The sequence below is a fragment of the Poecilia mexicana genome, unplaced genomic scaffold (assembly GCF_051168715.1).
Source record: "Poecilia mexicana isolate PSO_F unplaced genomic scaffold, ASM5116871v1 ptg000104l_RagTag, whole genome shotgun sequence".
NCBI classification, from domain to species: domain Eukaryota; kingdom Metazoa; phylum Chordata; class Actinopteri; order Cyprinodontiformes; family Poeciliidae; genus Poecilia; species Poecilia mexicana.
This window is the reverse complement of record NW_028263441.1, coordinates 33,472-46,347: the sequence shown is the minus strand read 5'-3', so window position 1 is coordinate 46,347 and position 12,876 is coordinate 33,472. Positions and strand designations below refer to the sequence as shown.

Below are 12,876 nucleotides of genomic sequence, written 5' to 3'. Positions count from 1 at the left end.
TTGTAACGCATCAAGCTCCTCAGAAGTGAGATTTGATTTTATATAAATTGGGTAAAAATGTTTTAGAAAAAATTCCTGATCCGCTTTAATAAGGTTAAATATTTGAGGTGGAAGTTTGCCCATAGGGGGTGTCCAGTCTGATTTTAAAGTAAATGGCTGAGATTCCGATTCAGTTTTATCCTTATAATATAATGCTAATTTTAACCTTCTATGGTATTGTTGTAAGTCAAATTCTGTTTGAAATCTTAAATTTTTATTGTGGCTTGTAGTAGGAATAAAATTAAGACCCTTATCAAGAAGACTATATTGTGCATCCGAAAGTATGAGTGATTTTGAAAGATTGATAACACTTTTCATCCCCTCCCGATGCGACGGGCTTCTGGGGATGTTTAGTTTACATAGTCACTCCAATGTTTAAGCATGTAGATGGCAGTATTTTTTGTCCAGTGGATATGATCTTTTTCTGTATTGAATTTATCATCTGGCAAAGCAGGAATATGATTATCTAAACCTTGAATGAAATTATTTAAATGTAGTAACATGCCTTTTTCTCTCTCCGGTAGATTTGTAGAAAAGTTTATGATGGGCACGAAGACAGTTGCTTCTGGAAACAGTTCCTGGGCCGCTTGAAGCGCTCTTTTCAACTCGGCCACCGGTGTCCTCTTGTCCCTCTGTGACCTGTTACAGAGCCCAAAAGAAAGCACAAGCTTCTCTACAATAATGTTAGTGGTGGTCTTATCCAAAACCGCCTCAGCATGGCACCATTTTGCCCCTGGAAAACTGTCAATTTGGACTTTATTAGTTGCAAAGGATGGCATTCTTGCAACATTAGAGTCCCCCATTATCACATTTTTCTTTGTGATATGGAGACCCCAGTCCTGGAACTTTCTCGGTGTATTGGCGTGTTTAGTTGGTGTGCAGGTCTGTTGCTCAGGTGAAGACTCTTCATCCACAGATTCCACTTGTAGCTTTGTTTGGACGCTGGACCTCAATCTGGTGATGTTGATGGGAGTCAGTCTGATGCGAGGAACGATGACAGGGGATTTTTCTTTCTCACCACAGTCTTGTGATTCTAGATTTAATTCTTCTGTCAGATCTCTTACTGCCGGTTCCTGTTCATCTGTAGATGGATGGGAATCAGGAGGCGGATCTTGGAGAGGGGCATCAGAAGAATGTGAAGGCTCCTCAAGGTGAATATCTCCTTCCTTCTCTGGATTTTCCCTTTGTTGATCAGCTGTTTCTCTCTGTCTTGGTTTTCTCTGTTCCAGAGGTTCCTGAATGATCTCCTCAGGATCTTCGGAATCCAAGTCTGAATGGAAGCTCTCTCCATCATCGCTCTCATCAAAAATGACTGTCCAGTCTGTATTTTGTCCTTCAGTCATTGTGGCAGTCGTTTTAAGAGGCGTGCGTTGGTTAGGGGGTGGAGCATGGACTTCAGCTGTAACCAACCTCTGGTTTATGGGGAGCGCATGTGATCTCACTGGTCCTACACGGGGGGGTGTTGGCCTCCGTCGGTGAGGTCGATCACTGTTCGTCTCTCCTCTGGCTGATTCTAATCTCATTTCCCTGTTTGGAACGTGTGAAGATTCACCTCTGGTCTGAATGACGCGTTCTTGTCTGGTCCTCCTAGCAGGTTCAGCCGGTGCTCTCTCTGTTGATTTCAAATCCGCCATCTTTGCCACAATAACTGCCTGCGTTTGGTCCAGTGTCTCCTCAGTGAGTCTACGACCCAGGTTTCTTTTGGCCCAAGACGATGCAATTTCAAAAGGGGGGCGCCAGTCATCTGCAGAAAGCTGAGAAAGAATCTGAATTTCTGTCTCTATATTGAGGTTATAATGATCTTGTAAGATCGTAATTGTAGTTTCAGCCCAGTTTTTGGCATTCTGTTCGATTAAAGTCTGTGTGTCCCTGTTTGGGATTGCTGGTTTAACAAATCTAGATAGATTTTGTGTCATTTTTTTCAGAGATGGAGGGTATTCTTTCTGTGACACATTATTTAAATGATGTATGGATTTAATCAGTCTGTGAATGACACGAACCTTTTCCAGGAAATCTGGGTCATCCGACTGGATCCGTTCCGTCTGAGGTCTCATCCGTTGTCTGGGAGGTGGAGAATTAAAATATCTCCTATTTCTGTTCGAATTCCATCCTCCTCTCCAATCCTGTCTCCTCATCTCTCCCTCATCTCTGCGCATTCTATTTTGGGGATAAAATGGCGTCGGTCCACTCCTGCGGTCTCCATCTTGGTAGTCCCTCCTCCCCTCGAAGGTTCTGCCATATCTCGTAACCTCAGCATAGGTTTGTCGCCTGTCGTGGGAGGGGTAGTCCCTTCTGCGTGTTTGTCCCCTTTCATAGGATGGATAAATCCTTCGTCCTTGCCGTCTCTCCTGTGAAGGGTAATAGGCCTCTCTACGCCGTTCTTGCATATCAGGGGGGGAGAAGTCCCTCCGGTAGAGCCGCTCCGGTCCGTAATCGTCGTATCTTCGGCCACCATCATCAAAGCGATTCACCCTGCGTCCCCGTCTGTGTTGTACTGTTGTCCATCCATCATAATCATCAAAAAAGTTCGGCATGTCCACTCTTTTTGTCTTAATTTAGCTCAAAAAAACGTTGTGTCATGTGCTAACTACTAGCCAATTAGCTACTTGCTAATATCAAAAACGGAGCTTAGATTAATTGCTGAAAGGCACTTTTAATTTTGTATTCAAACATAAAAAGAACAAATAAAAACAAGCCGATGCAACGTTTCGGTTTGTGATCAAACCTTCTTCAGGCTGGCTTGTTAAAAAGTAAACAACAACTTACAATGAATCGAAGTAGCGTTATCTGTGCATCAGGTGCAGTCGCAAATGCACTGTCACGGCTGTGCTGCAACAAATTGTCCAATAAACACTTCCGGTGCTTAAGCCAATAAGATACAGTTTTTTACAAGTGTCAGTCCTTCCTCCAACAGAAAAGTAAAAAGAGTCTCACAATTGGTTGTTACATATTAGTGGTGTGTTCAAAGACCGTCAGATTGTGTATTAATCAATAATAAACAATTTAAAATCTTTATAACATTGTGTTCTTTTTCATTCATATATGATATACAAAGAAACTTATTTTCTTTTTCTTTTTTTATAAGCATATGTCCATACAATAATCAAAATTATTCTTATTAATAATGTGAATTTGACATCTTTATTTACACAGTCCTGTCATAGATGAATCTTTATCCTGTAACAAAAACTTGTTCATGCAACCATCATTTGTTGTTGATCTTCTCCTCATCAAGTGTAAAAAGTGTCACAAGAATCCAAGAAATCCGGAGGCAGGTTCACAGGAGGCACGGGCTGGTTAGGGGAAACAGAATTTAAATTCTGTCGCCGAAGGCGACAGAATTTATAGTGCACAGGCCATCACTGTTCCTGGCTTCCCCGTATCAAGATTCAATTGTGTCGACTTTAAAATTTTCCATTGAAACATTATATTATCCCAGTTTGATCCTTTTTTATTTTTTATTTTTTAGGAAAAATCCTTATATAAATTATGAAAATTCTATTTAAAATAGGGTTCAATGGTTAGGATGAGGCATAGGGTTTTAAATGGTTAGGGTGAGAATAAAAAATACTGTAAGGTTAGGATGAGGCATAGGGTTTCAAATGGTTAGGGTGAGAATAAAAAATACTGTAAGGTTAGGATGAGGCATAGGGTTTCAAATGGTTAGGGTGAGAATAAAAAATACTGTAAGGTTAGGATGAGGCATGGGGTTTCAAATGGTTAGGGTAAGAATTAAAAATTGTGGTAAGGTTAAATCAATCAAATTACAGGGAATATATGATATAAAGTAAGATAAAAAGGCTTTAGTTGAACTTTTCATTTAGACCCTTAGGATATTTAGTTTCAAGTTTAAAGATCCAGACTCTTTCAGCCGTGCGTCTTTGGGCAACTGTCCACCTAAGATCGGCTTGGATGACAGTTACCGAGACAGATTCCCAACCATGGGAGATGAAATGTTGAACCAGGTGGGTATTTGTTTTTTTCTTCTTAAGGATATTTTGTTTATGCTGGTGAAATCTTATTAAGATGGTGTTTCTTGTCTCCCCTACGTATTGTTTTCCACATTTTTTGCATGTAATCAGGTACACACAGTTCTTTGAGCGAAGGTTCCCTTCATATTTGGATAAAAATACCTTTTTATTAGAAAAACTGCGTATCCATTTGAGGTGTTTGAAGTACTGCTCTTTACTTTTGGACTTGAATTCAACCAGAGGTGGAACTTTAGCCTTAATAAGATGATCTTTAAGATTTTTATTACGTCTAAATGCTCCAATAATTTTATAATCTTTTAACATTTGGGTTTTATCAACTAGTTTTTGAAAGTTTTCCTTAATGGTCCTAACTAATTTTGTTGCTGGTGGGGAGAAAGAGGTAACAAAAGGTAACAGGGGAGATACATCTATGGGTTTAGTTTTCAGAAATGTTTTAAGCCCTTTTCTCAAAAAGGAGCGACAGTACCCCCTGTTGGCCAAAGCAGAGAACAACGTTTTAGTGGCTGCTCTGAAATCAGTCTCCTGAGTGCAGATTCTATGAAACCTTAACAACTGGGATTTGATGAGTCCGGCAAAAGTGTGTTTCGGATGAAAACTTGTTTTAAATAATAAAGAATGTGTATCTGTTGGTTTGAAGAAGACCTTGATATCCAGGGTATGGTTTTTCTGAAAATTTGGACCTTTAAATACAGTTGTATCTAGGAAATCAATAGAATTTATATTAATGGTTGATTTTAATTTTATAGATGCATTATGGTTATTCAAGGTCATCAAGAAATCTTCAAATTCTGCCTCAGAGTGTGGCCACAATCCAAAAATGTCATCCAAATATCTAAAATAGCAGGTGGGTTTTTTAGAGCATTTTTTTAATGCGGATGTTTCCCATTGGGCCATAAAAATGTTGGCATATGCCGGTGCAAATTTTTTGCCCATGGCAGTTCCCTTTATTTGGAGAAAAAATTCTCCATCAAATTCAAAATCATTCCGAGTCAAATTGATTTCTAATAATTGTAACAACTCTTTTTCTGGTCTTTTTTTGTCTGGAAATTTTCTGAAAATTTCTTTTACTGCGTAAAGTCCTTCTTTTGTGTCTATATTTGTATAAAGACTGTCGATGTCTAATGAAAAGATAAAAAATTGTTCTGGGACCACTAATTTTTTAACCTTGTCAACAAAGTCATAAGTATCTTTGATATAGCTTGCATGTTTAGTGGATAAAGGGTTCAAAAAATAATCCAAATATTCAGCTGTATAATAAGTTTCACTGTCGCAATCCGAGACTATGGGTCTCCCTGGTGGTATCTTAAATGGAACAGGCCAACTGGCAGGGTCTTTATGGATTTTTGGAAGCATATAAAAGAGTCTCGCCCTCGGTTCCTTAGAGCCTAACAAATACTTTTTTTGTTTGATATTAATGAATTTCTTTACAAATAAATTATTAATAATTTTTTCCACCATTGGAATCGTTTCTAAGTAAATTGGTTTTTTCAATTTGGAGTAATATTTTTTATCATTAAGCTGTCTGTATCCCTCCTGTAAATATTGGTCTCTATCAAATATAACTATGGCACTCCCTTTATCGGCTGGTTTTAAGATGATGTCTTTATTATTTTTAAGTTCTTGTAACGCATCAAGCTCCTCAGAAGTGAGATTTGATTTTATATAAATTGGGTAAAAATGTTTTAGAAAAAATTCCTGATCCGCTTTAATAAGGTTAAATATTTGAGGTGGAAGTTTGCCCATAGGGGGTGTCCAGTCTGATTTTAAAGTAAATGGCTGAGATTCCGATTCAGTTTTATCCTTATAATATAATGCTAATTTTAACCTTCTATGGTATTGTTGTAAGTCAAATTCTGTTTGAAATCTTAAATTTTTATTGTGGCTTGTAGTAGGAATAAAATTAAGACCCTTATCAAGAAGACTATATTGTGCATCCGAAAGTATGAGTGATTTTGAAAGATTGATAACACTTTTCATCCCCTCCCGATGCGACGGGCTTCTGGGGATGTTTAGTTTACATAGTCACTCCAATGTTTAAGCATGTAGATGGCAGTATTTTTTGTCCAGTGGATATGATCTTTTTCTGTATTGAATTTATCATCTGGCAAAGCAGGAATATGATTATCTAAACCTTGAATGAAATTATTTAAATGTAGTAACATGCCTTTTTCTCTCTCCGGTAGATTTGTAGAAAAGTTTATGATGGGCACGAAGACAGTTGCTTCTGGAAACAGTTCCTGGGCCGCTTGAAGCGCTCTTTTCAACTCGGCCACCGGTGTCCTCTTGTCCCTCTGTGACCTGTTACAGAGCCCAAAAGAAAGCACAAGCTTCTCTACAATAATGTTAGTGGTGGTCTTATCCAAAACCGCCTCAGCATGGCACCATTTTGCCCCTGGAAAACTGTCAATTTGGACTTTATTAGTTGCAAAGGATGGCATTCTTGCAACATTAGAGTCCCCCATTATCACATTTTTCTTTGTGATATGGAGACCCCAGTCCTGGAACTTTCTCGGTGTATTGGCGTGTTTAGTTGGTGTGCAGGTCTGTTGCTCAGGTGAAGACTCTTCATCCACAGATTCCACTTGTAGCTTTGTTTGGACGCTGGACCTCAATCTGGTGATGTTGATGGGAGTCAGTCTGATGCGAGGAACGATGACAGGGGATTTTTCTTTCTCACCACAGTCTTGTGATTCTAGATTTAATTCTTCTGTCAGATCTCTTACTGCCGGTTCCTGTTCATCTGTAGATGGATGGGAATCAGGAGGCGGATCTTGGAGAGGGGCATCAGAAGAATGTGAAGGCTCCTCAAGGTGAATATCTCCTTCCTTCTCTGGATTTTCCCTTTGTTGATCAGCTGTTTCTCTCTGTCTTGGTTTTCTCTGTTCCAGAGGTTCCTGAATGATCTCCTCAGGATCTTCGGAATCCAAGTCTGAATGGAAGCTCTCTCCATCATCGCTCTCATCAAAAATGACTGTCCAGTCTGTATTTTGTCCTTCAGTCATTGTGGCAGTCGTTTTAAGAGGCGTGCGTTGGTTAGGGGGTGGAGCATGGACTTCAGCTGTAACCAACCTCTGGTTTATGGGGAGCGCATGTGATCTCACTGGTCCTACACGGGGGGGTGTTGGCCTCCGTCGGTGAGGTCGATCACTGTTCGTCTCTCCTCTGGCTGATTCTAATCTCATTTCCCTGTTTGGAACGTGTGAAGATTCACCTCTGGTCTGAATGACGCGTTCTTGTCTGGTCCTCCTAGCAGGTTCAGCCGGTGCTCTCTCTGTTGATTTCAAATCCGCCATCTTTGCCACAATAACTGCCTGCGTTTGGTCCAGTGTCTCCTCAGTGAGTCTACGACCCAGGTTTCTTTTGGCCCAAGACGATGCAATTTCAAAAGGGGGGCGCCAGTCATCTGCAGAAAGCTGAGAAAGAATCTGAATTTCTGTCTCTATATTGAGGTTATAATGATCTTGTAAGATCGTAATTGTAGTTTCAGCCCAGTTTTTGGCATTCTGTTCGATTAAAGTCTGTGTGTCCCTGTTTGGGATTGCTGGTTTAACAAATCTAGATAGATTTTGTGTCATTTTTTTCAGAGATGGAGGGTATTCTTTCTGTGACACATTATTTAAATGATGTATGGATTTAATCAGTCTGTGAATGACACGAACCTTTTCCAGGAAATCTGGGTCATCCGACTGGATCCGTTCCGTCTGAGGTCTCATCCGTTGTCTGGGAGGTGGAGAATTAAAATATCTCCTATTTCTGTTCGAATTCCATCCTCCTCTCCAATCCTGTCTCCTCATCTCTCCCTCATCTCTGCGCATTCTATTTTGGGGATAAAATGGCGTCGGTCCACTCCTGCGGTCTCCATCTTGGTAGTCCCTCCTCCCCTCGAAGGTTCTGCCATATCTCGTAACCTCAGCATAGGTTTGTCGCCTGTCGTGGGAGGGGTAGTCCCTTCTGCGTGTTTGTCCCCTTTCATAGGATGGATAAATCCTTCGTCCTTGCCGTCTCTCCTGTGAAGGGTAATAGGCCTCTCTACGCCGTTCTTGCATATCAGGGGGGGAGAAGTCCCTCCGGTAGAGCCGCTCCGGTCCGTAATCGTCGTATCTTCGGCCACCATCATCAAAGCGATTCACCCTGCGTCCCCGTCTGTGTTGTACTGTTGTCCATCCATCATAATCATCAAAAAAGTTCGGCATGTCCACTCTTTTTGTCTTAATTTAGCTCAAAAAAACGTTGTGTCATGTGCTAACTACTAGCCAATTAGCTACTTGCTAATATCAAAAACGGAGCTTAGATTAATTGCTGAAAGGCACTTTTAATTTTGTATTCAAACATAAAAAGAACAAATAAAAACAAGCCGATGCAACGTTTCGGTTTGTGATCAAACCTTCTTCAGGCTGGCTTGTTAAAAAGTAAACAACAACTTACAATGAATCGAAGTAGCGTTATCTGTGCATCAGGTGCAGTCGCAAATGCACTGTCACGGCTGTGCTGCAACAAATTGTCCAATAAACACTTCCGGTGCTTAAGCCAATAAGATACAGTTTTTTACAAGTGTCAGTCCTTCCTCCAACAGAAAAGTAAAAAGAGTCTCACAATTGGTTGTTACATATTAGTGGTGTGTTCAAAGACCGTCAGATTGTGTATTAATCAATAATAAACAATTTAAAATCTTTATAACATTGTGTTCTTTTTCATTCATATATGATATACAAAGAAACTTATTTTCTTTTTCTTTTTTTATAAGCATATGTCCATACAATAATCAAAATTATTCTTATTAATAATGTGAATTTGACATCTTTATTTACACAGTCCTGTCATAGATGAATCTTTATCCTGTAACAAAAACTTGTTCATGCAACCATCATTTGTTGTTGATCTTCTCCTCATCAAGTGTAAAAAGTGTCACAAGAATCCAAGAAATCCGGAGGCAGGTTCACAGGAGGCACGGGCTGGTTAGGGGAAACAGAATTTAAATTCTGTCGCCGAAGGCGACAGAATTTATAGTGCACAGGCCATCACTGTTCCTGGCTTCCCCGTATCAAGATTCAATTGTGTCGACTTTAAAATTTTCCATTGAAACATTATATTATCCCAGTTTGATCCTTTTTTATTTTTTATTTTTTAGGAAAAATCCTTATATAAATTATGAAAATTCTATTTAAAATAGGGTTCAATGGTTAGGATGAGGCATAGGGTTTTAAATGGTTAGGGTAAGAATTAAAAATACTGTAAGGTTAGGATGAGGCATAGGGTTTCAAATGGTTAGGGTGAGAATAAAAAATACTGTAAGGTTAGGATGAGGCATAGGGTTTCAAATGGTTAGGGTGAGAATAAAAAATACTGTAAGGTTAGGATGAGGCATGGGGTTTCAAATGGTTAGGGTAAGAATTAAAAATTGTGGTAAGGTTAAATCAATCAAATTACAGGGAATATATGATATAAAGTAAGATAAAAAGGCTTTAGTTGAACTTTTCATTTAGACCCTTAGGATATTTAGTTTCAAGTTTAAAGATCCAGACTCTTTCAGCCGTGCGTCTTTGGGCAACTGTCCACCTAAGATCGGCTTGGATGACAGTTACCGAGACAGATTCCCAACCATGGGAGATGAAATGTTGAACCAGGTGGGTATTTGTTTTTTTCTTCTTAAGGATATTTTGTTTATGCTGGTGAAATCTTATTAAGATGGTGTTTCTTGTCTCCCCTACGTATTGTTTTCCACATTTTTTGCATGTAATCAGGTACACACAGTTCTTTGAGCGAAGGTTCCCTTCATATTTGGATAAAAATACCTTTTTATTAGAAAAACTGCGTATCCATTTGAGGTGTTTGAAGTACTGCTCTTTACTTTTGGACTTGAATTCAACCAGAGGTGGAACTTTAGCCTTAATAAGATGATCTTTAAGATTTTTATTACGTCTAAATGCTCCAATAATTTTATAATCTTTTAACATTTGGGTTTTATCAACTAGTTTTTGAAAGTTTTCCTTAATGGTCCTAACTAATTTTGTTGCTGGTGGGGAGAAAGAGGTAACAAAAGGTAACAGGGGAGATACATCTATGGGTTTAGTTTTCAGAAATGTTTTAAGCCCTTTTCTCAAAAAGGAGCGACAGTACCCCCTGTTGGCCAAAGCAGAGAACAACGTTTTAGTGGCTGCTCTGAAATCAGTCTCCTGAGTGCAGATTCTATGAAACCTTAACAACTGGGATTTGATGAGTCCGGCAAAAGTGTGTTTCGGATGAAAACTTGTTTTAAATAATAAAGAATGTGTATCTGTTGGTTTGAAGAAGACCTTGATATCCAGGGTATGGTTTTTCTGAAAATTTGGACCTTTAAATACAGTTGTATCTAGGAAATCAATAGAATTTATATTAATGGTTGATTTTAATTTTATAGATGCATTATGGTTATTCAAGGTCATCAAGAAATCTTCAAATTCTGCCTCAGAGTGTGGCCACAATCCAAAAATGTCATCCAAATATCTAAAATAGCAGGTGGGTTTTTTAGAGCATTTTTTTAATGCGGATGTTTCCCATTGGGCCATAAAAATGTTGGCATATGCCGGTGCAAATTTTTTGCCCATGGCAGTTCCCTTTATTTGGAGAAAAAATTCTCCATCAAATTCAAAATCATTCCGAGTCAAATTGATTTCTAATAATTGTAACAACTCTTTTTCTGGTCTTTTTTTGTCTGGAAATTTTCTGAAAATTTCTTTTACTGCGTAAAGTCCTTCTTTTGTGTCTATATTTGTATAAAGACTGTCGATGTCTAATGAAAAGATAAAAAATTGTTCTGGGACCACTAATTTTTTAACCTTGTCAACAAAGTCATAAGTATCTTTGATATAGCTTGCATGTTTAGTGGATAAAGGGTTCAAAAAATAATCCAAATATTCAGCTGTATAATAAGTTTCACTGTCGCAATCCGAGACTATGGGTCTCCCTGGTGGTATCTTAAATGGAACAGGCCAACTGGCAGGGTCTTTATGGATTTTTGGAAGCATATAAAAGAGTCTCGCCCTCGGTTCCTTAGAGCCTAACAAATACTTTTTTTGTTTGATATTAATGAATTTCTTTACAAATAAATTATTAATAATTTTTTCCACCATTGGAATCGTTTCTAAGTAAATTGGTTTTTTCAATTTGGAGTAATATTTTTTATCATTAAGCTGTCTGTATCCCTCCTGTAAATATTGGTCTCTATCAAATATAACTATGGCACTCCCTTTATCGGCTGGTTTTAAGATGATGTCTTTATTATTTTTAAGTTCTTGTAACGCATCAAGCTCCTCAGAAGTGAGATTTGATTTTATATAAATTGGGTAAAAATGTTTTAGAAAAAATTCCTGATCCGCTTTAATAAGGTTAAATATTTGAGGTGGAAGTTTGCCCATAGGGGGTGTCCAGTCTGATTTTAAAGTAAATGGCTGAGATTCCGATTCAGTTTTATCCTTATAATATAATGCTAATTTTAACCTTCTATGGTATTGTTGTAAGTCAAATTCTGTTTGAAATCTTAAATTTTTATTGTGGCTTGTAGTAGGAATAAAATTAAGACCCTTATCAAGAAGACTATATTGTGCATCCGAAAGTATGAGTGATTTTGAAAGATTGATAACACTTTTCATCCCCTCCCGATGCGACGGGCTTCTGGGGATGTTTAGTTTACATAGTCACTCCAATGTTTAAGCATGTAGATGGCAGTATTTTTTGTCCAGTGGATATGATCTTTTTCTGTATTGAATTTATCATCTGGCAAAGCAGGAATATGATTATCTAAACCTTGAATGAAATTATTTAAATGTAGTAACATGCCTTTTTCTCTCTCCGGTAGATTTGTAGAAAAGTTTATGATGGGCACGAAGACAGTTGCTTCTGGAAACAGTTCCTGGGCCGCTTGAAGCGCTCTTTTCAACTCGGCCACCGGTGTCCTCTTGTCCCTCTGTGACCTGTTACAGAGCCCAAAAGAAAGCACAAGCTTCTCTACAATAATGTTAGTGGTGGTCTTATCCAAAACCGCCTCAGCATGGCACCATTTTGCCCCTGGAAAACTGTCAATTTGGACTTTATTAGTTGCAAAGGATGGCATTCTTGCAACATTAGAGTCCCCCATTATCACATTTTTCTTTGTGATATGGAGACCCCAGTCCTGGAACTTTCTCGGTGTATTGGCGTGTTTAGTTGGTGTGCAGGTCTGTTGCTCAGGTGAAGACTCTTCATCCACAGATTCCACTTGTAGCTTTGTTTGGACGCTGGACCTCAATCTGGTGATGTTGATGGGAGTCAGTCTGATGCGAGGAACGATGACAGGGGATTTTTCTTTCTCACCACAGTCTTGTGATTCTAGATTTAATTCTTCTGTCAGATCTCTTACTGCCGGTTCCTGTTCATCTGTAGATGGATGGGAATCAGGAGGCGGATCTTGGAGAGGGGCATCAGAAGAATGTGAAGGCTCCTCAAGGTGAATATCTCCTTCCTTCTCTGGATTTTCCCTTTGTTGATCAGCTGTTTCTCTCTGTCTTGGTTTTCTCTGTTCCAGAGGTTCCTGAATGATCTCCTCAGGATCTTCGGAATCCAAGTCTGAATGGAAGCTCTCTCCATCATCGCTCTCATCAAAAATGACTGTCCAGTCTGTATTTTGTCCTTCAGTCATTGTGGCAGTCGTTTTAAGAGGCGTGCGTTGGTTAGGGGGTGGAGCATGGACTTCAGCTGTAACCAACCTCTGGTTTATGGGGAGCGCATGTGATCTCACTGGTCCTACACGGGGGGGTGTTGGCCTCCGTCGGTGAGGTCGATCACTGTTCGTCTCTCCTCTGGCTGATTCTAATCTCATTTCCCTGTTTGG

At 39.1% G+C, this 12,876-nt stretch overlaps 5 protein-coding genes across 5 annotated transcripts; all 5 read right to left on the bottom strand.

Annotated features, from left to right (window-relative positions):
* Window positions 1-72: 72 nt before the first annotated feature.
* Window positions 73-1,536, bottom strand: LOC148152334 (uncharacterized). Its single transcript, XM_088003654.1, has one exon. The coding sequence runs from the start codon at window positions 1,380-1,382 to the stop codon at window positions 390-392; it is 993 nt and encodes a 330-aa protein (XP_087859780.1). The 5' UTR covers window positions 1,383-1,536; the 3' UTR covers window positions 73-389.
* A 39-nt stretch (window positions 1,537-1,575) lies between these two features.
* Window positions 1,576-6,008, bottom strand: LOC148152333 (uncharacterized). The gene has a single exon (XM_088003648.1). The coding sequence runs from the start codon at window positions 6,006-6,008 to the stop codon at window positions 3,843-3,845; it is 2,166 nt and encodes a 721-aa protein (XP_087859774.1). The 3' UTR covers window positions 1,576-3,842.
* Window positions 5,489-7,187, bottom strand: LOC148152332 (uncharacterized). Its single transcript, XM_088003653.1, has one exon. The coding sequence runs from the start codon at window positions 7,031-7,033 to the stop codon at window positions 6,041-6,043; it is 993 nt and encodes a 330-aa protein (XP_087859779.1). The 5' UTR covers window positions 7,034-7,187; the 3' UTR covers window positions 5,489-6,040.
* A 39-nt stretch (window positions 7,188-7,226) lies between these two features.
* On the bottom strand, window positions 7,227-11,659 carry LOC148152331 (uncharacterized). The gene has a single exon (XM_088003646.1). The coding sequence runs from the start codon at window positions 11,657-11,659 to the stop codon at window positions 9,494-9,496; it is 2,166 nt and encodes a 721-aa protein (XP_087859772.1). The 3' UTR covers window positions 7,227-9,493.
* LOC148152330 (uncharacterized) lies at window positions 11,140-12,838 on the bottom strand. The gene has a single exon (XM_088003652.1). It carries the CDS (start codon window positions 12,682-12,684, stop codon window positions 11,692-11,694), a length of 993 nt encoding a protein of 330 aa, XP_087859778.1. The 5' UTR covers window positions 12,685-12,838; the 3' UTR covers window positions 11,140-11,691.
* Window positions 12,839-12,876: the final 38 nt, after the last annotated feature.

What these genes read in the sequence shown, in the direction of transcription:
- LOC148152334 (XM_088003654.1), bottom strand. Translation starts at nt 1,382, where the DNA reads ATGACTGAAGGACAAAATACAGACTGGACAGTCATTTTTGATGAGAGC.
- LOC148152333 (XM_088003648.1), bottom strand. Translation starts at nt 6,008, where the DNA reads ATGAAAAGTGTTATCAATCTTTCAAAATCACTCATACTTTCGGATGCA.
- LOC148152332 (XM_088003653.1), bottom strand. Translation starts at nt 7,033, where the DNA reads ATGACTGAAGGACAAAATACAGACTGGACAGTCATTTTTGATGAGAGC.
- LOC148152331 (XM_088003646.1), bottom strand. Translation starts at nt 11,659, where the DNA reads ATGAAAAGTGTTATCAATCTTTCAAAATCACTCATACTTTCGGATGCA.
- LOC148152330 (XM_088003652.1), bottom strand. Translation starts at nt 12,684, where the DNA reads ATGACTGAAGGACAAAATACAGACTGGACAGTCATTTTTGATGAGAGC.